Source organism: Indicator indicator, unplaced genomic scaffold (genome assembly GCF_027791375.1).
Source record: "Indicator indicator isolate 239-I01 unplaced genomic scaffold, UM_Iind_1.1 iindUn_scaffold_57, whole genome shotgun sequence".
Classification (NCBI taxonomy): domain Eukaryota; kingdom Metazoa; phylum Chordata; class Aves; order Piciformes; family Indicatoridae; genus Indicator; species Indicator indicator.
In genome coordinates, this window is record NW_026539190.1 from 91,540 (window position 1) to 113,720 (window position 22,181).

At 43.1% G+C, this 22,181-nt stretch overlaps 2 protein-coding genes across 8 annotated transcripts in view; both read right to left on the reverse strand.

Moving 5' to 3' along the window:
- Positions 1-318: 318 nt before the first annotated feature.
- Positions 319-5,120, reverse strand: SEC11C (SEC11 homolog C, signal peptidase complex subunit). The gene is made up of 6 exons (XM_054398474.1): positions 5,079-5,120; positions 4,118-4,227; positions 2,850-2,999; positions 1,524-1,643; positions 920-977; positions 319-507 (listed from the first exon to the last, which is right to left on the reverse strand). The coding sequence occupies exons 1-6, from the start codon at positions 5,118-5,120 to the stop codon at positions 454-456; spliced, it is 534 nt and encodes a 177-aa protein (XP_054254449.1). The 3' UTR covers positions 319-453.
- A 7,250-nt stretch (positions 5,121-12,370) lies between these two features.
- ZNF532 (zinc finger protein 532) overlaps positions 12,371-22,181 on the reverse strand; it is a 33,118-nt gene continuing 23,307 nt past the window's right edge. For 4 of the 7 annotated variants that reach the window (XM_054398482.1, XM_054398489.1, XM_054398487.1 and 1 more), the window contains 3 exons: positions 15,641-15,753; positions 13,844-13,991; positions 12,371-12,865 (listed from right to left, as the gene is read on the reverse strand). In XM_054398482.1, coding sequence (XP_054254457.1) covers positions 12,371-12,865; positions 13,844-13,991; positions 15,641-15,753 — 756 coding nt within the window. The remainder of the gene's footprint in view (positions 12,866-13,843; positions 13,992-15,640; positions 15,754-22,181) is intronic. The other 3 variants (XM_054398488.1, XM_054398486.1, XM_054398483.1) reach the window with 1 other exon arrangement.

A 22,181-nucleotide genomic window follows, 5' to 3' on the forward strand; every position in this document is an offset into this window, starting at 1 on the left:
AGTCTGACTGAACCGCTACAGCTCACTACCTGTTCCAACCCAGAAATGCATCCTTACAAATACTGGCAAAAAACAGTTGGCATGGGCATGAATTGAGAGGGCACTGACAGACACTGAAAGTAATCAAGCACAAGATTTAACCAACAGGGGGGAAACCAGGTTCAGATGCAGTAGCACTGAAGAAAAACCACCATAGCATGTCAGGGGGCACCACAAGCTGCTTTCACACAGGACACTGTCTTCCCAACAAGCAGAAGGCGAAATGAAAGCAGCACCTCACGTAAACACGCCATCACACGATTAACCAACAGCCAAAAGCTTTATTTGTTACTTGTACAATTTAGACAGTTGGAAAGCTTGCACAGTCTTGTAGCTGTGCTCAGCAATGAAACATCTGAAATACGTTAGGTTTCTTTAACTTTCTGTCCCTTGCTGCTGGCAAAGGGGCTGGCCTTAGGACTCCCGCTTCAGCAGTACGTAGGCTCCCATGACTGCCAGCAGAGCATACTGCAGGAGGGAAGAGAACACAGAACGACTGTAACTGCTCCTCCTAGGGAAACTGTGCTGTTCAAAGGGTGCCCTCTCCAGCACTACAGCTTCTAGCCAGGCACACGGTTAAGAGGGGTGTTCCTGTGACCTACAGGACTATTTAAATATATTAATCTTCACCACAAATAGGAATCACAACTGAACACACTTAACTTGTGAAATTCCTATTAATTACCTGTTTTCAAATGCTTACAAATACTAACTTCTGCTGGACAACAAACAAGCTAAAACAGGCAAGAAAACAGCTAATTTCACATTTGGGTGCCAAACTACAGAAACCTGTTTATTAACAGAGTCTAACTATCTTTACTTGCTATAAAGTCTAACTATCTTTACTTGCTTCAATTATTCAAGAAGTCTGTATACATACCTTAAATTTGGGGTAGTCATTCATTATTATAGTTACCATGCCAACATAAGGCAAAAACCTGTCATTGACAAAGATGAAAGCAAAATTAACCCCCGAATATAGCACTGAAATGGTTCAAAGTGACTCAGTCTTGAGTGTTTTAATGTAAAACAATCATTTACACCTGTCCCCAATGCATATGTGAATATTTTTTTTCCTTAGATAAAAATTTAATCAAGTTATTTTAGAAAAATCTTAAGAGACTTCACCTCAGTTGGGGAAGGGGACAAAGCCAAAAGCTCAAACTTTGCATTCCCATGGAATGTAGAAATAATTCCCTAGTAATTTCTAGCAATCAGAAGGATAAGTTGGTTAATTCTGTATTTACTGGTGAATTATTTGTTAAGTGTCATTTTTTTTTTAATATGTTAACTTCCACTCTCCACATCATGGAGTGGACTATGGAAAACAACTTTTCCAGGTAAAGCAGTTTTTTTAATTAGCATTTTATTTAAAAACAATTTCGAAAGCCGTACCAGAGCTCATTTGTACCAAGAGAAATGATTTAAGTTCTGAACTCTCCATTTATACACAAAGAACATAGCCATTATTCTGCATTACTTACCCTCTTGCTCTTCCAACAACATCTTTCTTCTCTAACCAGTTTTGACCTTCTTTGTACAAGCCTCTATCATCGACTTCGTTATTATCACCTTTAGTCAGAAATTTGATGTTCCCATTTTCCCTAGAAGGCATGGAGGTGAAAAACGAAATACCACTTAATTAAAAAAAACTCAGTAACATCTACAAAGCACAATGAAGGTGAAAAGTGCTGTGAGATTAGATAACATTCACTTCTAGGCATGCTTGTCTTGCCTGCTGAACAAACATCATTGAACTATTAACATTACAGACTTTAATTGACACATTTTAACACGAAATGTTTATAAAACACTCCTAGATTGGCATTTGATGTAAGCAGTAACAAAACAGACATGAAAGGGATACTGTCCAGCCTTCTGCATTTTCATCAGGACAGAAATTTAACTCTGAAATACTGAACAATAAAGAGGTGGGATTGTTGTCTGTTTGGGGGTTTTTTGTTTGTGGGTTTTGTTTTTCTGATTGTTTTTCACCCCAACTTGTGGAGTAAGAGCCGGTTAAACCACCACACATCAGAGAACGAACTTAACAGAATTTAAACCACAAGTTTCAGATGAAGCAGACCCTAAAATCTTCCCTTAGGAAAGAAAGTGGAGGAGCAAATGTGTCAGTGGTGGCCACCTCCAGGTCAGCTTTTTGCTGTGCAGAATCAGAAAGAGAGCTGCCTCTCTTTGGTTTGAGAAAGAACTGCTTATACTGGGTAGATGCAATGAAGGTAAAACCACATCATCAATCTGTTGCTTTTCAGCACAAATTCTTGGTGGCATTGTAACTAATAAGACACAAAAAGAATAAGAATCTTTTTTTCATTCTGAGTCAAATACCTTTTCTGGGAAATTTCAGTTAGCAAAGATCACACCCTTGTCAGACTTTGTCTACAGCTCTGATCTGAACTTTCACCTGTTTTCAGAGATTTCCTTTCAGAATCAGCTACTTCTGATAATCAAAATCCCAATTCCACCTGTCAGTACAAGAAGCAAACTCTGCTCCCATACCTACTGCTACTGCTGGCAAACATTACAGGTATTGCTTGTGTTACTGGATGACTCCTTGGCCACAGTTTACCTGCTTTGAACCTGAGTAACTTCGCTGAGGGGCAGGAGTCACTGTCTCAAGAAGAGTGCCACAGAACTGAGGACAAGAGCGGATGACGTTCTAGAGATGAGTTTTATCTTACAGCACATCCTCAGCTGCCTTTTTCATGAAACACTACCAAATTAAACTGTAACTGAAATTGATGGTGAAAGGATCTATGCACAGAAACAGGGGAAATGCCAAGTTGCATTACTTTTCATGGATTTTGATTACTCTGTGAACTATTGGAATGTCTCTGCCTTCAACTTTAAAAACAACTATTTCACCAGCTCTGATCGGGTCGTCATGGAAATTTGTTAAGAACAGCAGGTCTCCTCTATGAAAAGCTGGTTCCATGCTGCCACTACAAACAGAAAGAGAAAACTTATTAGCATCAAACCATGAAAACAAAGAACAATTAATTCTTACGCGGAAAAACTCACAATTTTAATGGAAAGCTGTAGCTTTACCTGTTCAGTAACATCACACAGACATTTAACACAACCCAAATCTCTCTAAGTCTCACGTTCAGGCAGCCTATAGAAGGCTTCCTTACTGCCTCAGTGAAAGAAACAAAGGTGTATAGAAAAGGAACAAAACATGTTTCCCAGTACAACAGGAAGTACTTCTCTACATAGAAAGAGTTTGATTACCACAAGCAAGAGTTATCCTCACATTAGTGATTACTATTAGTGATCAGAAAATCCGTGCCTTTTTTCAAAGTCAGCCATAGTCTCTTTTGGTAACAACCTTTAAGGCAGAAATCCAGAGCCCACAACCAATAACATGGACAATTCCCACTACAATACTGTTGCTGCCTGCTTACATTCCTTGCTGACACACACACAATTTCTGCAAGGCTGAACTGAATCTTCCGTGAATATGTCTTTAACTGTAGGCATCTGAAGAGAACTGAGGGGCCTGCAGAACTGGCTCTTTTTATACCAGAAGTAAGATACCACTGAGAGAGAGGCAACACACAAGTAACTGTAACACAATTTAAAAATAAATATACATATGGTAAAAAAAGAGAGAAATTAACAAATAGACTGGGAAGTGTTCAGTGGCTTCAGGAAGTGCTATGCATTTACTTCTTTTCTTTAGAAGACAACAGAAACTTCATAGGATTAAGTGTGTTTCTTGTAAAGCAGAATGAACTTTCTGGAATCCTAACATCTATCCAGGAATTCCTATCCCTAGGTAGCTGTATATGTATGTAAGTAATCTTGAGTAGTTTATCTGAGTGAACAAACCTAGCTTTAAAAAGGTTTCACATCTCTACTACTTCCACAAACTTCAGTGAAAACTAGACTGCAATCAGGAAAGCAGCCTTTGCTAAGCATCCAAAACCAGAGTCAGAAGAAAGTAACTGTTACAGCACTTCAGGTTGGTCAAACTCCAAATCTATCCAAGGAGGAAGGGGAAAAGACAAAGGACAAAGCAGTATTTGGCCTTTAACAAAAAGCCTTTACGTTGACTTACCTGAGCACCACCACAATAGGGCTTTCACTGCCAGTAATGACGATCAACCCTTTCCATATCATAAGGGCAGAAGACACAATCATGGCAAAATTCAAGACTTGATAATACAGCTGCATGAAACAAGAACACAGCTTTGAGAAGTTACTGTGAGATAGTTAGAAGCAGAATACAGAATTTCAACTCCTATGCACCACCGACTCACAGTCCACACTGGTGGATTTTTATGCCAAATGCCGATTCCAGCAGGACTCAGGGTGCAGACTGGCATACCGACAAACCACCTGTACAGCCTGTCTGCAGCACGAGGCTCCAGCTCCGTGTGCCCCAGCCCTGCCTCCTTACACCTGTGCAGCACTCCCTGGAGTGCCAGATGCTACTGCACTCACCTGCAGCGACTTCAAGTATCTAGGAAGCTGTTCATCTAATCATCAAATCTATCGTGATCACATATCCCTGAGTCCTACCCGAGCTCATCAGTACTCAAAACACACATAAGAAATGTTGTAAGATCAGTAGTAGCAGGCTTTGTACTTTGAACAATTAGTTTTGTTTAAAAGAGGAGCTGTGGGAGCAGAGAAATGACAAAGGATTGTGTGCTGGTGGTGTCCGACTGAAACATCTTATGTGGAAAATCTTTTCTTAATCAGTCTAACTTTCTGCCCCCAAATTCCACATCTTCACCAGCTGTTACAGCAGTGGATATACCTTCTCCACACTTTTTTTTTTTTGGGGGGGGGGCGGGGGGGGTGATGGGGTGGGGGACGGGAAACATATTTTAGCTGAAAACGACTCTGCCCGCCTCCATTTACCAAGCGTCGCACTGGTGGAAAATACGTAACCAGAAATGCTGGGAACCTCCGAGTAGCTGAACCTCCGAGCAGCCTCCGCATCCCGCCCCAGCCCTCGGGCCCCACGCCCCGGGCCCCCATCTCGGCCGGCACCAGCAAGCCTCGGCCACTACCTGTCGCTTGTTCATGCGCCGCAGATCCCCAAAGAGGTCCATGGCGGGCCCCCGGGAAGGGCCACCCCCGCCGACGGCGAGACGCTACCGGCGCCCCCCAGGCGGCTCCTCGGAAGGGGGCACGGTGAACGTCGTACACACCCCGACCCCCAGCGCTGCCCACCAGCCGCAACGACCGCCGGCGTCGGGAGCGGCAGCGCTGGCGGCCCCTCTGCTCCCCGGGAGTTGTAGTCTTCTCCTGACCGCCCCGCTCATCCCTGGCAGGCCTCTGCGGGCACCGGGACTGCACTTCCCAGCATGCAGCCACGACGAGAGGCCCTGAAAGGTAGGCCCCTCGCCTCCTGTCCCTGCCGGTGCCCGACCAGAGCGATGTCTGACAGGGCTCTCGGTGGGCGCTGAGACCCTACGACTGGGCGGAACGAGCCAAAACCGCCTGTGGAGCAAGAGGAAGGCAGCAGAAACCTCCCGAGCAGTGTTTTTTTGGATCAGGCGACTTCAGGCAGCTGTGCCCGCGGCTGCCGTTGCGTGTGCGCAGCTCATTGGCGCGCTCAAGCGGGGGCGGGCCGGAAACAGCGCGGTGCCGGGGGCGGTAGGGGGCGCTGCTCTGAGAGGCGCTGGGCGGGAACGAGGCGGGCAGGAGCTGAGGGCGGGCCTGGGCTTTGCGCCCAGCCCTGCTGTCGGCCGTGGGGTCTGCCTCAGAGATCACTGGGAGCTGTGGGCAGCCCCACTAGCTGCCTGAGGGATCAAGGTTGGCTAATGTCAGCAGCTCATGTTCACCTTGGCGTTCGGTCGGGGGTCACCACACAGGCCTCCAGGAGAGAAAAGCACAAAGGCCTAGGCCATGTTTGTGGCAAGGAGGCTTGACTATCTCAGTGATGAGTTTGTGCTGTTCGGAAATGGCTGCAGCAGCTCAGGGCCTTCAGCATAGGAGAGGAAGAGTTCATACACACAGCTACCAGTTACAGCCTTCCTTTGTCCTGGTGGTAATAAAAGAGGCATCTCAAAGAGAGCAGTGAGGCAGCTGGGGGTGATTTTGTGACTGCTTCCCAGCAATAATGCCAGATGCAAGGTACAGCACATTGTTAGGGCACTGGGCCCTGTAGCACTGGTGCTTTTATGACTCTGCATTGAACTCTATTTTCAGCCAATCCATGTGAAACCACTTCCAGATGAAAAAAAAAAAAAAAAAAAAAGATGGGAAACATGAAGAGGGGAGTATTTTTAAGCTGCATTTTCTCCCAAATTCAGTTTATTGCATGGTTCCACAAGCAGACCAGTACCTGTTGGAAAATAACTTCCCATGCAGAAGGGCTGACTGAATCTGAATCAACAACCAGCCAAATAGTTCCATAGCCCAGAGCCTGTTGATTTCCTGGGAATGAAATAACCCACACTTCAGTGAGCTTCACCACTTTCAGGATTGGGTCCTGTAGACGGGGAATGGCAACAAGAGAACAAAGAACGAAGGAAAACATTCCCAAGATAAACAGAAGCAAATAATTTGTCTGAAGGAGAACTGGAAAGGTGTTTCCACACTTTGCCAGAAGCAGCTGAAGATTTTGTGTTAGCAAACATCTGGAAAAGAGTGACTATCAGTGACAGCATCGGCTCCTCTGGATCACAGAGGAACCTGTAAGGGTATTATGAATGGACAGAAATGGCAAATGGACACTGGAAAGAAAGCTCCAAGGACACTAGCTGGGCATTATCTTGATAAGATACTTCATCTTCTCACCTGGGTGACACCAGTATTCCTTTACACAGGAGTTCCTGTAAGTTTATGTTATTTCATGTTGGTTTTCTCTAATATTCTGTAAATACTCCAAAGAGTTTGGGTGATAAAACCTGATTTTGTAACAATGAGAGGGAGAAAGCAAAGCCAGTGTGTGGAGAATTTAGAAAGCAAGAAGACAGCTTTGCATTGAGACCTGCTAGAACTGAAGCTAGCTTTTGGTCAGAGAGTTGTGGCGTTCTTTAGTATGAGGCACAAGCCCACACTTGATTCTGAAGCTAGTATCATTGCTAGTCAATTTGCTATTTGCTCAGAAAACATTTGTACTCGCTCATAGTTCATAGGGAGTGAAGGGAAACATATTAGCAACTTGCTTTTCCACAGATGCTAGGGTGGCTTCTGTTGCTAGTTTATCATCTGGATGATTTATAGTCTTAAAGGTTACATGCTTTTTTTGAAATCTTCCCATACTCAGGATGTTTGACTTCAATATTTGTACAGTAGATCTTTTGGAGCTCTGCAGCTAGAAAATTATGCTAATATTTTGGTACATAGGAAAAATGTAGCTCTTGACATTCTGGCTGATATGGCAGCCCTCTATAAACATTCAGGCGTTAGTCCTACCTGTATATGTAATATTTGAATTGCAGCTCTTTGTTTTTAAAGATAACGGTCCTGGGCAAGTAAGGAGCACCTTTCACCTGAGCTGAAAACTGTGGGTTAATGGGGAAAGCCCTAGAAGTCCATTTACAGCCACTCAGAGTAAAGCACAGAGGAAATGCAATAACTTTGCTGCCCAGTGAGAACTCTTTAGGTTGGCCAAAATGGGGCTAAATGCCTTCCTGAGCAAGCCCTGGCCAGCCCCATGAGTACCAGGGGGGTAGCATGGAGGCAAGGGCTTGGGGCACTGTGCAGGGGTGGGCATTATGTAGGTGCCTCATACCCAGGAACCCCGAAAGCAAAGGAGGCAGATGTGCCTGAGAGTTGCTACAGGGGCTGTGCGCCGGGCAGCACACACGCTCTCATTTACTTACATGCATTTCTGGCTCAGTTCAGTAGTGCAGCAAGGTGCACAGCTTTGACCTAAATGGGTCTGGGTTTTGTTTGTTTGGTCAGTTGGTTTTTACATGCAGTGCTAGCACTTGAACCCCTGAGTGCTGGGTTCAGTGGAGGTGAATTTGGCCTTTGGCTGTAGTCTGCTATTTGATGCTGTGCCTTGACTTCCATGAGCGTTTGGGAAGTGCCTGGTATTACTTGAATGAAGCTGATCATGTGTGGGATGCATCTCCATGGGTTAAACTGTCTGGAGTAATGCTGGTGCTGCTTGATGAAGAGATGTTTCTCTCTCTATAAAGGGCTCTGTTCATTTTGCTAACAGCAACAGTACGCAGATGCAATGACCAAGTGAAATCTGAAGTCAGTAGCTCCTCCAATTACAACATGACTGCATCCATCAGGGACTGCTCTGCATTTTAACTGAGAAAGCGGCAGTCACTTAAAGCAGGAAACATGGGTGTACTTAACCTTCAATATTAATCTGGTAGACAGAGCTATGGCAGTGCCAGCCAAGTGGTGGAAGGGCTCTGTGTGAGCACCATGCATAATGCAGGGCGTCCGTATCCCCAGCGTGTTAGTGTCAGAGAGTACAGACTAGCAGAATTCGAGGATAGCAAATAAATGAACTGCATAAAGGCTTCTGCCAAATTGCATTACAGGACATATCTCTGAAGGATGCAATGCTTAGATTATTTTGCTAATAGTCACATTACTGCTCCAAATGCATTTTTTTTTTCTTCAGAGCAGAAGTGCCCCAGTAGTGCCTCCAGTTTATTTTCTGGATGAATCTGTGTCATTTCCAGTGCCTTGCTTTCCCAGGTCTTTTCAAACCACCATGTTTTTCAAAGGGAAGATGTGTTCAGGGAGGAGACAAGAAATGCTCCTTCTTCCCTGCTCCTTCTGTGTCCAGCTCTAGCTACAGAGCTACCCAGTTTGTACCCAAAGCCCAGGGATGTATGTCGGGCATGCTTGCACCTGCTGTGCTTGCTGTGCTCTGTACTTGCTTCTCTTTTCACTCCATTACCCACCCTTTGTCCTGCTGGGAACATAATCAGATACCTGTTAGTAGTAATCTGAAATTCAAATACAAAGAATTGACTCGTGAACTGCCCTAATATTTGAGAAAGGTTTTTAAATAAACTGTGTCCTATTATTGGCCTGGCAGCTGTGTATGCTAGGTGCACTGAGAAAGGTCATATTAACAGAATGAAAAGGTCAGGGTTATATAAAAATCCTTTTAAAACTAACTAGGCCTGCCCTACTGAATTCCCCACCCGTACCCAGACATTAAGAACTGACATTTGGGAGGCTGTGCGTCTGTAAATGCCCTCCAGAAACAAACAGTACAGTGCTCGTGGTCAGCCAGATCCAGCTTCTGCTGTCCTACTCTGCAGGAAGGCTGGCTTGCCTAGACAGGGCTAAATGCCTCCCATAGCAAATCCTGGCCAGTCCTATGAGTACCAGGGGGTTAGCATGGAGATGGGGGCTGGGGACACCACACAAAGGTGGGCAGTATATATGTGCCTCATGCCCAGTAACCCTGAAAGCAAAGGAGGCAAATGTGCACAGGAGTCGTTATGGGGGCCATGCACCGGGCAGCACACACACTCTCATTTACTTACATGCATTTCTGGCTGAGTTCACAGAATCACAGAAGACATCAGAGGTGCAGCAAGGTGTGTAGCCTCGCTGTACCTATGCATAGCATAGCCCATGCCATGTTCACACTGCAGGAACCTGGAACCACTCAATCTGGAGACAGATCGGGTCTTCCAGCAGTTACTGTAGTGGGGGCAGCTAATCTAAGGCAACTAGTCTAAGGTCAGGGACTTCCATGCAGGTGGAAACTTGCATTTCACCCTCACACATAGTGCCATAAACTAATTTAGCTACCGTGCAGCCTGGGCACTTGTCCTGTGCCAGCTGGCTATGCTTGCCACATACAGGTCCCCTCAGCTCATGGGTGTGAAGGTCCAGCAGCTGGGGGTTCTCAGCAGTCAGGGGGTGCCACGCTTGCCTCCTCTGAGCCCTGTGGCCCACTGCAGCAACCTGCTTTTCCCACAGCAGCATGTTTGGCTTCTTACGAGGTTGATTGCACAGAACAAGGCAGACCTGGTGTCCCACTTCCCTGTGCTCATTGTTCCTTCCCGCTGGTCTCAGCCTTTCTCAAGGGCATTTTTCTTGCTGTCAGGCAGAACATTTTGGAAAGCGTCTCAGCATGGCCCCATGCACAACGTGGAGGGCCAGCTTCGCGCTGTTTCACTGGGCTACTGTGGACTCCCGCGCTGTCGTTTTCTTGTATTTTCCCACTGGTGTGTGTCCCCATGAAGATACATTCAAAACTTTCCTGAGTGGCTCGTGGTTTAATTTCCATAGTGCAATCTCACTGTCTTATTTTTGTGCTGTTTCCCCGTGAAGCAGCCACACTTTAACCCTGGACCTGACAGTGATACTCTGTTCTCCCACCCAAATGCTCCTCGAAGCCTTCCTTAGTATTGTTATGCTAACCCGTCCCCTACAGTTGATGTGCAATGTTAGGTATCTCTGTGTTTAACCAAAGGAGTGACTGCAAAACAGCGGAGGCTAAATGATCAATTTCCAACCTCACAGAGAGGTTTTATGAGGTGTAATTGATTACTACCAACAACCACGTAAGTTACTGGTTTGCAGCATCCCTTGCAGGTGGAAGGCAGTGAAAAGGGAAAATGAACAAAAGTATTAATAATGGCTGTGAGAGTTTAACTTTTATTATCTGTTCACTCTATACAAAACACCATTCTGCATAGTGAGAACTCATTTGTTGTACAGTGCACATCAACAAACAAGTGTTCAAGGAGTATACACTGAATGGAAAGGGCAATGATGACCAGTGTACATTACATAGGAGGATCCTGAGGCACCAGCTGTGTGTTCCAGGATGGAGAAGTAACTCATAACCACTCAATAGGCCAGTAATAGCTGTGGGATAACAAGCATTTACTAATGAACCAAATGAAGAATGAGGATGGAAGAGGGAAAGCACAACAAATGTCTCTGACAACACCATTTCCAGAGTGATGAAGAATTTTCACAGAGGTGGCCAGAAAGGATCCCTATTTTTTCAAAGACTTCCATTTTTCAAACTGTTAAAATTCAACGATAAATAACAGAATCTCAGAGATCTTTAGGGGCAAAATGCTCCATATTTATTTACATATGAAATGTGTTTAATACAGCTGTAATGGACATAGTGTATAGTAACATCTGACAGCAGCAAGACTTGTAAGGAACTAGACAATTACTACTGTATATCATGCAGCTATCTATATATACACCATTGGTTTTAAAAAAAAGTACAAAATTTTATATTTTTGGGATACATACAAGGTATAAAATGCAAAAACAAACCAAAAATATAACTCTCACAGACTGCTATATGAAAGGGACAGCACGGTACCTTTGTGCCCTTGGTGAAAGCATTAACTAGCGGTGTCAGGTACAGGTGGGAAACGGCTGGGCTAGCTTCATATGGCCCATGTGAAAGCTGGCAGCCACGGCTGCACCGGCTGGGCTGCTGTGGCAAGCTGCTCGACAGCTGTGGCTGCATGAGACACCGAGCACCAGAACGTTTGGCATTAGCATACAGAGCTGGGAAGTACCAACCCCTGCAGCAAGGGTTAACTATCTTCTGTCGACAACCAGAAAGGAAAATACATAATGCTTCTATATAGTGTTTAATAAATTACATGACAAAAACCCATCATCATTATAAACCTATTCTCTAATTACATCAGATTTGTTAAGTCCAGAGCAGGCCAGCCCTTTTGTAACAATTTGAGCTTTGACCACAAGCACCTGACAGCCTAAAAAAACCCAAAAAACCCCACTTCATAATACAGAGAGTTGTGCAATTATACTTTTCAAAAGTACTTTATCATTCTAGGTGTCTGCACCTTTCTGGTGGTGCCACTTAAAACCAGCACTGCATGAAACATGCAGTGGGAATTTTTGTTTTCTAAATACATAAAGAGAATGTTTAAAAATTTCCTTAGATATTTAGAAGCACAAGTTCTTAGCATTTAAAATCTCCCCTTAGCTTGCTTCCCCCTCCATGCCTCTCCAAGCGCTGCTTTCTGATGCACCTCCATTAGCTGAACTGTTAAGAAACAGTTTAAGAGAACCTAAGGAACTGTCCCAGTATTCAGAACTCTGTTTTAAAGAAATTTACTAGAAAGAAAACAGAAACAAAATAGGAAAACCCAAATTTTCCACTGGATACAGATACAAACACATAACAAAGAGTATAAAAATTATTAATTTTAATATATACAAACTCTTCTCAACTCAAATACTGCTTCAGTGGTTTGAGGGGATAGACAATGAGGTGAAGGGGACGCTTTTATACAGAATATATTGCAACAGCCTGAACAGTACTGTTAACACGAGTATACCTTGAACTTCCTGTAGCAAAAATGTCATTAGTATTCCAATGTAGAGAGAGGCTTCTGAGTCCCAGCCAATCCAATCACTTCTCAGCTGAGCTCATTCTTTTGGACTTGATGAAGGCCATGCCATGTGTTCTCATATGAGTGTTTAAGGCCGCTTCAGTTTCAAAAGTCTTTGCACAAACTTTACATCTTCTGTCTGACGCTGAACTGTCAGATGATTCATCCTCGTGATTTGGTTTATTTTCTTGCTGATTATCCTCCCCAGACCCATTCTGTTTTGACACTGGCTGAGGCTCCTTCAGCTTATGTACAATAAAGAGATGTCTAGAGAGAGACACATGAGATGTGTAGCAGAGTCCACATTCCCTGCACTGGTACGAGGAGCCATCAGATTTATGCTGAGGAATGTGTTCATGAAACTGAAGGAGATTTTCTGTTGTAAAGCCACAAACAGCACACTTGTGCACTTTAAAAACATTGATCTTGAGCTTCTTCAACGGCTGAGTGATGGCACCTCGTGGAGGCCTGAACTCCAGTACAGGTTCTTCCAACTTGCGCTTTGGACTAGGAACCTACAGTCAGACACAAATGGCAAATAATAACCACAGGGTTCCTTTTGTAACTATATGTGCCTTGCAAACTTCTCAAGCTTTCTCTTGGTAGATTCCAATACGAACTTTGATAAACACAGTATTTCAAATAATTGAAGGAAATATATCTTACACATGTTGGAAAACTGTGAGCTTTCTTTACTAGAAATTGCACAGAAAGTTTGTCTCATCCATTCTGACAGAGTGACATCGAACATGCTGTATAAATACTTGTCTGAGTAACCACAACTAAGCACACACAGCAACCAGACCTCAGCTGAGTACAGAACAGCAGCCCAAGAACTTTTCAGCACTACCTTCTGGAACTCTATTTTACTTATAATTTCATGGCTGAAATTTGATTTGACAGATTATATCCTGATTGTTAATAACCAAACTAATATCTTGTTAAGGGATGAATTGACACATACCATTATTTAAATTAATTAAATTGATGATTTTTTTACATTCTCCTTGATATTCTTCCAACATGAATACTCTGCAAGAATCTTCTGTATCCTAGGTTGCTCATATATGCTCCATGATGTTTATGAAGATAACGTACATAGCTGCTAGATTTTTAACACTTAAATAAGGAAACGTGTTGGGTTGAAAGTGTCATGTAAAGGACAACAGTACATTTTAAAACCCAGGTATGTTTGTACTGATAACATCTACATGTAACAAGTCTTTGGACAGTGTTGTCATCTATTTTTACTTTCCTCCTAACACTCATCATTAGCAAAACAGAAAAGAACATTTCAGCTGGAAGGGACCTACAATACTCATCTAGTCCAACTGCCTGACCCCTCCAGGGCTGACCAAACATTAAAGCCTGTTTCTGGGCTCTACTTCACACATGATCAGGCTTTTATGAGATCAAATAACCTTCATGTTTAAAGATCGTATGCCCACAAAAAATTCACTCTTGGTATCTGGATTAATCTTCTCAATAATTACCTTTGTGTCTTCTTTGACTTCCCTTTCTTCCATATGGGTTGATTCAGCCATCTCTTTCACATCAGGGTCTTTAATGCCATGCATCAGCTGAATGTGCTTCTCCAGCATCAGCCGCTTGGTAAAGGTACGTCTGGACTCTGGGCAGTGCCTGCATGAGTGAACACAAAGCAGAGGTGCACAGACTGACAGGCCAGGCTCAACAAAAGTCACGCTATCCTGAAGAACATAAACAGGACTAGAAAGTAAATCCAGACCAGAGAACCATCAATTACATGGGTATTGATTGTAAGGAAATGAGCAGAATTACAAAATAAAACTAGAAGTCTTTGAGAATTTACATTCAGAGCAAATAAGAAGTCATCTGGAGATAACATCCAAAATGATACCAAGCGTGAGTTGGAATAAAACCTGGGAGCACCTGAGTCTGTTTCTTGGATTTCTGCTGACACTACCAAACTGTACATTCTATTAGAGACTTCCCAAAGTTCTCCTTGATTTAAATTTTGCAGGGAAAGCAATTTCCTCCTATGCAGGATGAATGGTAGCTCCACATGACACTTAATGCTGCATTCAAGCCTAAATACTGTTTCTCCTTGGAACTAGCAATTCATTTTTAGCCCCATTTACATCCTCAAACTGTGCAGCAGAACAAAGTTATCTTTCACAACCCATGCTTTGCTCTCCGCCCCCCAGAGCCAGCTGCGCCACTTTGGAACATCTCGTGTACTTTTAGGAATGTGTTTCTCCTGAACTCCAGTGCTGTAACACAGCATACAGGTGTCTGGAGGAGGGATGGCCAAATAAGAACTGCAGAGGCAGAAGTTAAACTGCAGACTCTCTCCTAAGGTTTTAACTTTTTTAATGGTGTTTCATTTAACTTTATTAAAAAAAAAAAAACCCAAAACAAAATAAAAACAACAGTACTGTAGGCATCATTCTGGAATGGAAACAGAGAGCCACAGTGAGCTTCTTGCTCAGAAGGTGCACAAAACCCAGGCATTTGCTACTTGTTACGTATCAAGAGCAACATTGTTTCTGATGGACCCTCAACTTGGGCTTCAGCATATGTGAGCTGGTCAGCCCAGGCAATCTGGTGTGTGGGACAGGAGGTTCTAAAGCGCTTTGTTGGAACACTGTGCTATGCACAGCAGTCTCAGACTTCCACATCACTGAGCCTTCTGCTCTCCATAACAAAAAAGTCACACAGTGGCAGAGAAGGGACTGGTAAAATCACCACACGGAATGTCTGCTGCTGGTAGCTTCCTTTTTGCAGCCTCAAACTTGGCTCCACAGCACGCAAAGACACAAAACTAGGAATGAAGAGATACACTGGAACGTTTGGTTTATAGATCTTATCTGATTAACATGGATTTTTCTGTTCAGTCATGTCTCACCTCTCCAGCCACTTCAACATCACTGACAATTTTCAGACATTACACACTTCTGTTTAAGAAAGGTTTCTGTTTAAGAAAAGCTCTATACATACTGGCTTTTGTAGATCGGAGTAGCACGTTGTGTATCTGAGAGACTACTGAAAACCAAGTGGAGAACTCACTGGTGAACTCTCAGCTCAGCAAATTTACTTGCCAAAGCCCTTGAGAGATAGCAGAGTTGGTGTACATGCGCCCTCAGGAGCCTGTTGTGGTTTAGGCATGCAGGATAGCTTTCTCTGGCCTAAGGAGCTGACTCATCTGAATGAAGATTACATTGGCTTTTCACAGGCTCAAGGAAAGAAACACAGCTAACAGCTTTTGTTGGTCTGTACTCTGTTCGTAAATAAATAAAAGTAGAACTTACGAGCACGTATAAACCTTCCTAATGCCTTTGTGCTTGATGCGATTGTGACGACACAGACTATGGGATGAACTGAAAGATTTGTCACATTGTCGACATGGATGTTTCTTCATTTGCTTGGAAAAAAGAGGAGAAAACCACGTTAATTAATTAGAAAAGCTCAATAAAAGTAGTACACGTGTTGAACTTTTTGGTACCAGGAAAGAAACAGCACTTACCAGCTGCTCCTGCAGCAACACTGAACATGGACCTACTTCAAAGCAGTGTGATCAGCGCAAGTTACACATCTGTCACCAGTTGTAAACTGGTGTCACAGACTGTGGATGAAGTGAAATTTCTTCAGTGCAAGATGAATGGGTTATTTCTGCATCAGTCAAGACAGTATGGTGAGGGTATTGCTTTCACTACAGTGACATTTCCCATCCCACCACCAAACTATGCCTGCAGCTGCTAACTGAGAGGGCTCATCAGTCACATCCAAAGAGGGGTGGTGAGCACTTAACAAGAACCAAAGCAAAATGTCCCAGACACTGACACACCCACAGGGCTCAGGAAAGCCATGAAGAAATAAGATGTGTAGTCTGATGACAACTTGAGGGACATATGTTCAGAGAATTCTGTGGGGTTTATGTTATAGCTTGTGAAGTAGATGGAGAAAGAAAAGGAAAGAAGCTGGAAAGGCTGGAGTCACTCCAGCTGCACACAGCCACAGGAGCTCTAGCATCTGAAGAAATAGCAAGTCCCAAACTGTGACTTCACTCCGTACAGGAATGAGTGACACGGTCCCGTCCCTTAATTTCCATCAGCCCTAGAACTCAGTTCAAAAGACACATCTTGTAAACTGGAATAAGGAGATGGAAATATTCCGTCACCTTTTCCATTTCCTTCCATGGGTTCAGTTCACTTTTCAACATTCCAGCCAGAGACACGATCCCACGCTTATCATTCAGTAGAATGATTCCTGCCAGAATCAAGGTGTCCTGGGTCTGAAGAAGAAATGGATTTTAATGGAGCCTCCCAAAGGAAATTTGGATGGTGTGGGCCCAGATTTCAAGTGTTCCAGTCTGAGAGAGGACTCATGCCTGGTAGTCAGGTGAAAGTAAAGCAATGGCCAGCCCTATACCATCAGTCAAATAACCAGAAGGAAATCCATGTTCCTTGGATTGTTTTTTCCTGCTCTAGCAGTAAAATCAGTTTTCTTTCATACTGTCAATAACACTCTTTCCTGTAGTTTTTGGGAAACTGAAGAAAACAAATCATGTCATTTTATTCTACTATTCCAGCTGAGGCCACTAAGCTAAACGCTTGGATCACTGCTTGAACATGGACCCTTCTTCACTCTTCTGAGGAATCCAGCCAAGATCTGCTCCTATTTTCCAAATCACTACATAGCAAAGGTTTTCTTATTCTTACCTTCTGAGGGAGTCACAAATTCCTAAACAATGGAAATGCACAATAACCCACACAGACATTTTAATGCGACATGAGTCATTCTCTGGTGCCTAGTATCAATAATGATATATACATTAAAAAAATAAATACATTCTAAATAGAAAGGAGCTCAAGCCATACAGAAATGCTTAAGGAACTGAAAAACATCCATCTTCTATTAATGCTCTGAGCGATGAACTTGATGTTCATATTCTCCCTAATGGCTACACTGCTCAGGAACAGCTACAGATGAGCCAGTGGAGCTCTGCAGCGGTGATGTCACTGCTGACCATTATGATTTACCGCTGAATTCGGAGTGGTAGAAGGTCTGTGCATAGGCAAGAAGTGGTGTCTGCAAGGGCTGAAGGAGTAAAAGCTGTTACAGTTACAGGAGAGGCTTTTTGCTGAGACTGAAACCACATCACAGGGAATGTGGAGGAAGGAAAGAAAAGCATTCTGAAAGGTTGTCCAAGCCAACATGAAGCAGCTTGTCAGGAAACATGATGCAGTAATTTTACTGGTGCTAGGCAGCAGAACGCTATTGGAGGCATAGGACCATGCTTCCTGGATACTCTGACTCTGTACACACTGGGCATACTCATGAAGGCAACATATTTTGTGGTATAGTTCTGCAGAGTGCTTATGACTGCAATGCTCTGGGAAGATCTTAGAAAATTTTAAAAGTGCAGCCCTGCAGCATGCTGCACAAACACTGAACTCCAGCAAGGCAGCCGCTGTGGCTGTGCCCAGGCCACCACACATGACAAGAGACTTTGCAAGGAGCTTGTGAACTGGTTAACTGAAGCTTTCAACATTCTGCACTGATCATTTTAGAGCATTTAACTCGCACTTCTCATTCTTCAGAGAAACAGGCTATACATTAATTCCATTATTTATTAGACCCATGTTGCATACTTTGTTATCTTATGCTTATTTCCAGTCTCTTGACAATAAATGTATCCATAAAGGATACTGTTTTGAATAGTAACAAAATTTGGGGGGGGCCTGGAAGGAATGTAGCAGCTGCTCTTCATCACACATTTCCAACAGACTTGGAGTTGTATCTTTGTTCATTTAGGCCAGCATTTGAGTGCAACAACTATCTAAGATTCCATAATAAGGGTTGTTCTTGAGGTAACATTGCACATTCTTATTAAACAGCAGAGGCAGGAAGATACATATTTAAACCTAATATTTAGAAAGCATTATCAATGTGTTGCTAACCTCCTTTTAAATACCTCCTGCCACTCTGATGTAGATGTGGTCAGACTGGGTGTCATTCTCTACTTCCCTCTGAAGTGACAGTTTCACAGAGAGGTTTGGTTGGTTTGTTTTTAAGAATCTTGTCAAACGTAAGATGCATCTGCTCTTGAATTTATTTGTTTGCTGGCAAAAGCACCGTTGAGTTAAAATTTAGACTAGCAGGCCAGAGTGTACTAACAGTTTACATGCTGCTGAAGAGACTGATTTTGGCAGAAAATTGAACTACATATGAGTGTTAGAGGATCAGAAACAATTATTTGGTGTGCAGGCATGCTGCAGGGACTGTAACAGATTTTATGGTGTTTCTTTATAGCCACTACCTCACAGAAGTGTCAGGAATCACATGCCAGGCTTAAACTGAAGCCATTAACAGTTCTTCAGTGACTTCAATAGATAGAAATGCAAAAATGGTCTTTTGAAGCCACTAGAGCAATCAAATGGAGGCCACATGATCTCAGCTGTTCTGTCTACTTTTCATGCCCTAAAGCCATACAAGGAGAAGGAGATAACAAAAGAAGTAGTTCTGTGAAACATAATCCCAAGGTTTTGGTGTTTCATTCCAAGGGGAACTGGCAGTATAGCTACTGGACTCTTAACAGCAGAAAGGCTGAAAGAATGGAGTGGGAGTTACTGAAAGTTAAGGAGAAACATGGAAATAGGCTCCTGCCATCCAGGCTTGGGTGCTGTTTGCTTGAATTTGTCATAAGAAAATTAGAAATGACACTCCATAGTACAGCATTTTCAGCTTTTCCATGGGATGTTTATAAATAGAATACAATAATTTGCACAACAGCTTTATAAATAAGCACTGTAATTTGGAGAGACACAGAAACCTCTGGAAACATGCTCTCGTTTATTGTGGCCTATTAGCATCCTGAAAAGCAGAGATGTTCACTGAGGATGATTCCTCTCCCCTTAGTCAAGATAAATCTGTTATCCCTTCAGCTATGCTCTCTGCCTTCAGGTGCAGCACACTGCAGTAGTTCCATTCCTTGCTTCCCAGCTGTGGAAGGAATCACACCATGTTCACTGGGACATAGTGAAGGAGAAGACTGGGGAGCAGAGAGTTGCTGCATGTCAACAGCAGGCTGAAGCTTGCAAGATCTATCCCAGCCACAGCTAGTAAGGGTCTGTATAAGTACCAGTTTCACTGATCTGCCAGCCTTTATAATGTCATTTAACTGGAAAAGGTATCAGGTGCAGCAGGGACATCAAGCTGTCGTACTGCTGCCTGTGTGGGAATACAGCATTCCTGAATGTCACTTTCAATCCACTTGAAGTAAATGATCTCAAATGACAAAAATTCCACTTGTTCAACTCTGCTGGCTTCTTGGCTGAATTGACAAGTGCAAGTTTAGGGCGATGGCTCAACCTCAGAGCACATTTACCTGTAACATCAAACACTGCTTTGAACTCCTTGGACCAATAAAACCAGACTCCATTCCCCGAGTCTAACAGTTAATGAATTTTCACGGGAAGGAACTGAGAAGGCACAAAGGAAGAAATGAGAACCTGGATTAGATTAGATGACTTGGATGAAATACATCCTTCACTCTTTTTGTGTTGAAGAAATTTGGTACTGGATGAAGAAGCCTACAATTGAAGCAAGAGCACGTGGACTTTCTCAGTAGAACTATGTAGACAATGACAAAAACTATGCAGTCAGATGCATGAAACAGACTTAACAGAGAAGAGCAATGATGGAACTTAAAGGAATTATTTCAAAGCCTCAGTTAAACTCTGAAAAAAGTGACTTCATGTTTCAGGTTTAATTTACTTCTTTGTAGTCAAGTATTATTCATTTACCTTTCCATGTTCCTTCCTCATATGAGAGATGTAAACGTCTCTCTGAGTGAAGAGCCTATCACACTCCCAACACGTCCAGCCAAGATTAGCAACTTTTTTAGGCTCTGCTTTCTTTATGGGAGAAGGAGATTTCTTCTCCAGCTTCTCTGTTCCATTGGCAGATTTTGCATCCTCCTTGTTGTGACTGGCTGAGTTCTGAGTTGTGGGTTTAGTACTGAGAGGCAGGTTTATCCCCAGGTTTGGTGGCCCCTCAACACTTTTCAAAGTTCCATGCATAGACTACAATAAAAGAGAGAGTGAAAAAAAAGGTATAAAACTAACATAGACAAAGACAGTTGCTTTCACAAAATGCAAAGGTCTCTGAATCAGAAGAGATACTATTCTTTGTCATACTATTAACAGACCACATTCTTAACTTAAAGAAACAGGATTAAGTAAAGGCAAGGCCTAGCATAAAGAGAAACTTGCCCACAATGCTAAGAGACACCATCTGCAACTGAAGGAGTCTTCTTCAGTGGCTGGAGATTTTCACCAAAAAAACCCCAAAACCAACAATAACAACAAAAAAAACCCCACCACAACAAACACACATGCAAAAATCCTTTGTGGGTTAAACTGCTGTTTAATAGGAAGGAGAAAAGGGTTCAAGAAGTACTTTATGTTAACTTCAGTTTCTTGCTTTACTTACCTAACATATTAGTTGAGCATCCTCATTTCAAATTATGTGACTAAAGAGTTCCAGAAGGTAAGTTTTTTTAACTAACAAACTCTGGAACGTCAGTAAATAAGTCAAGAAAAGACAACTCTGGAAAGATCAGGATACTATATTGCTTAGGCTATCTTAGTATTTTATGTTGAGGCTCAGTTAAGCCCTGCCTTACTTCACACGTTACAGCACCCTGCCTTACGGTTACATTGCTAACAGTCCATAGCTGCAAAAGCGTGCAGGGTCCCCAAGAGCAGGGGACAGTCCAGAGGTGTCTAACAAGCTATTCTCAAGCACCCAGCAGCTCCTAGGTAGTGGCCCTTCATCACTGGCTTATTTCTAGACTTTAAGGAAAGTGTCAGTAAGAGGGAAGAACTCTTCCATCTACTCCTTTCCCAGTTTCTGGAGCCAGTGTGATACGCTGATGTGGTATCTGAGCCTTCCAAAACACTGACTAGGTGAGGAAGACCTGGGATTCAGTGGTGTGTCTGAGTCTCTTACATGCACAGGAGCACACTGTTAAATGTGGATCCATTACCAAGGTCTCTTTCACATCCAAAAACCTGTCCCTTGCAATGACAGTGTTCAACTCACCTACTGACCTTTATTACAACTCTCCTAGATGATGTGCACAGCCATCACAAACCTAACTATCTCAGAAATAAAAACCATTTGATACATTCTTGATTCTGAGGAGAAGAGCAATTTGGTACTCCAGGATAATACTTTAGCATCAAATCCTTTTGTGAATCCTGTGGCTCTCAGGACCACTTGTTGGCTCTACAGCAAATGTCAAACTGACCTGTAGAACACTGCTTCTATTTAACAACTTCCAGAAGCAAAGCCAGCAAGTAAAAAACCTAAAATGTAAAGTGCTCAGGACCAACTAGCTGGCTCTAAAAACAAACTGAAATTGTGCAGTAAAAGAGGGGGCTGCTGTTGCATCAGGAAGAAAGCAGCACAGGGTAGGGTGGGGAAGGAGGTTCCTACGCTGTCAGGCAACTGAAGACCAACCTGGAGATTCCATCCCAGCTTAATGTGTCAACATGTAAAATGTTAGCCCTCAAGCTTCTTAGTGTCTTTTAAATACAATACTTGAACCTTAATTTCTGGTTTGAAAATAAACAGAAAGCACTAAAGCACAGCATGGAGTGACAGTGATCGCAGCACGTCTCACCAGCAGAACTGGGAGTGTCACACCTCCAGCCCAGGCCTTCATCACCTCTTCTCACCAGTGGCTAGGCATTTTCTTGGTAGTGAGCCATTGAAAGCAAATAAAAAGTACCTTTTGCCAACAAGAAACATTCACATCTGCAGGAATTATTCTAGGATATGTTC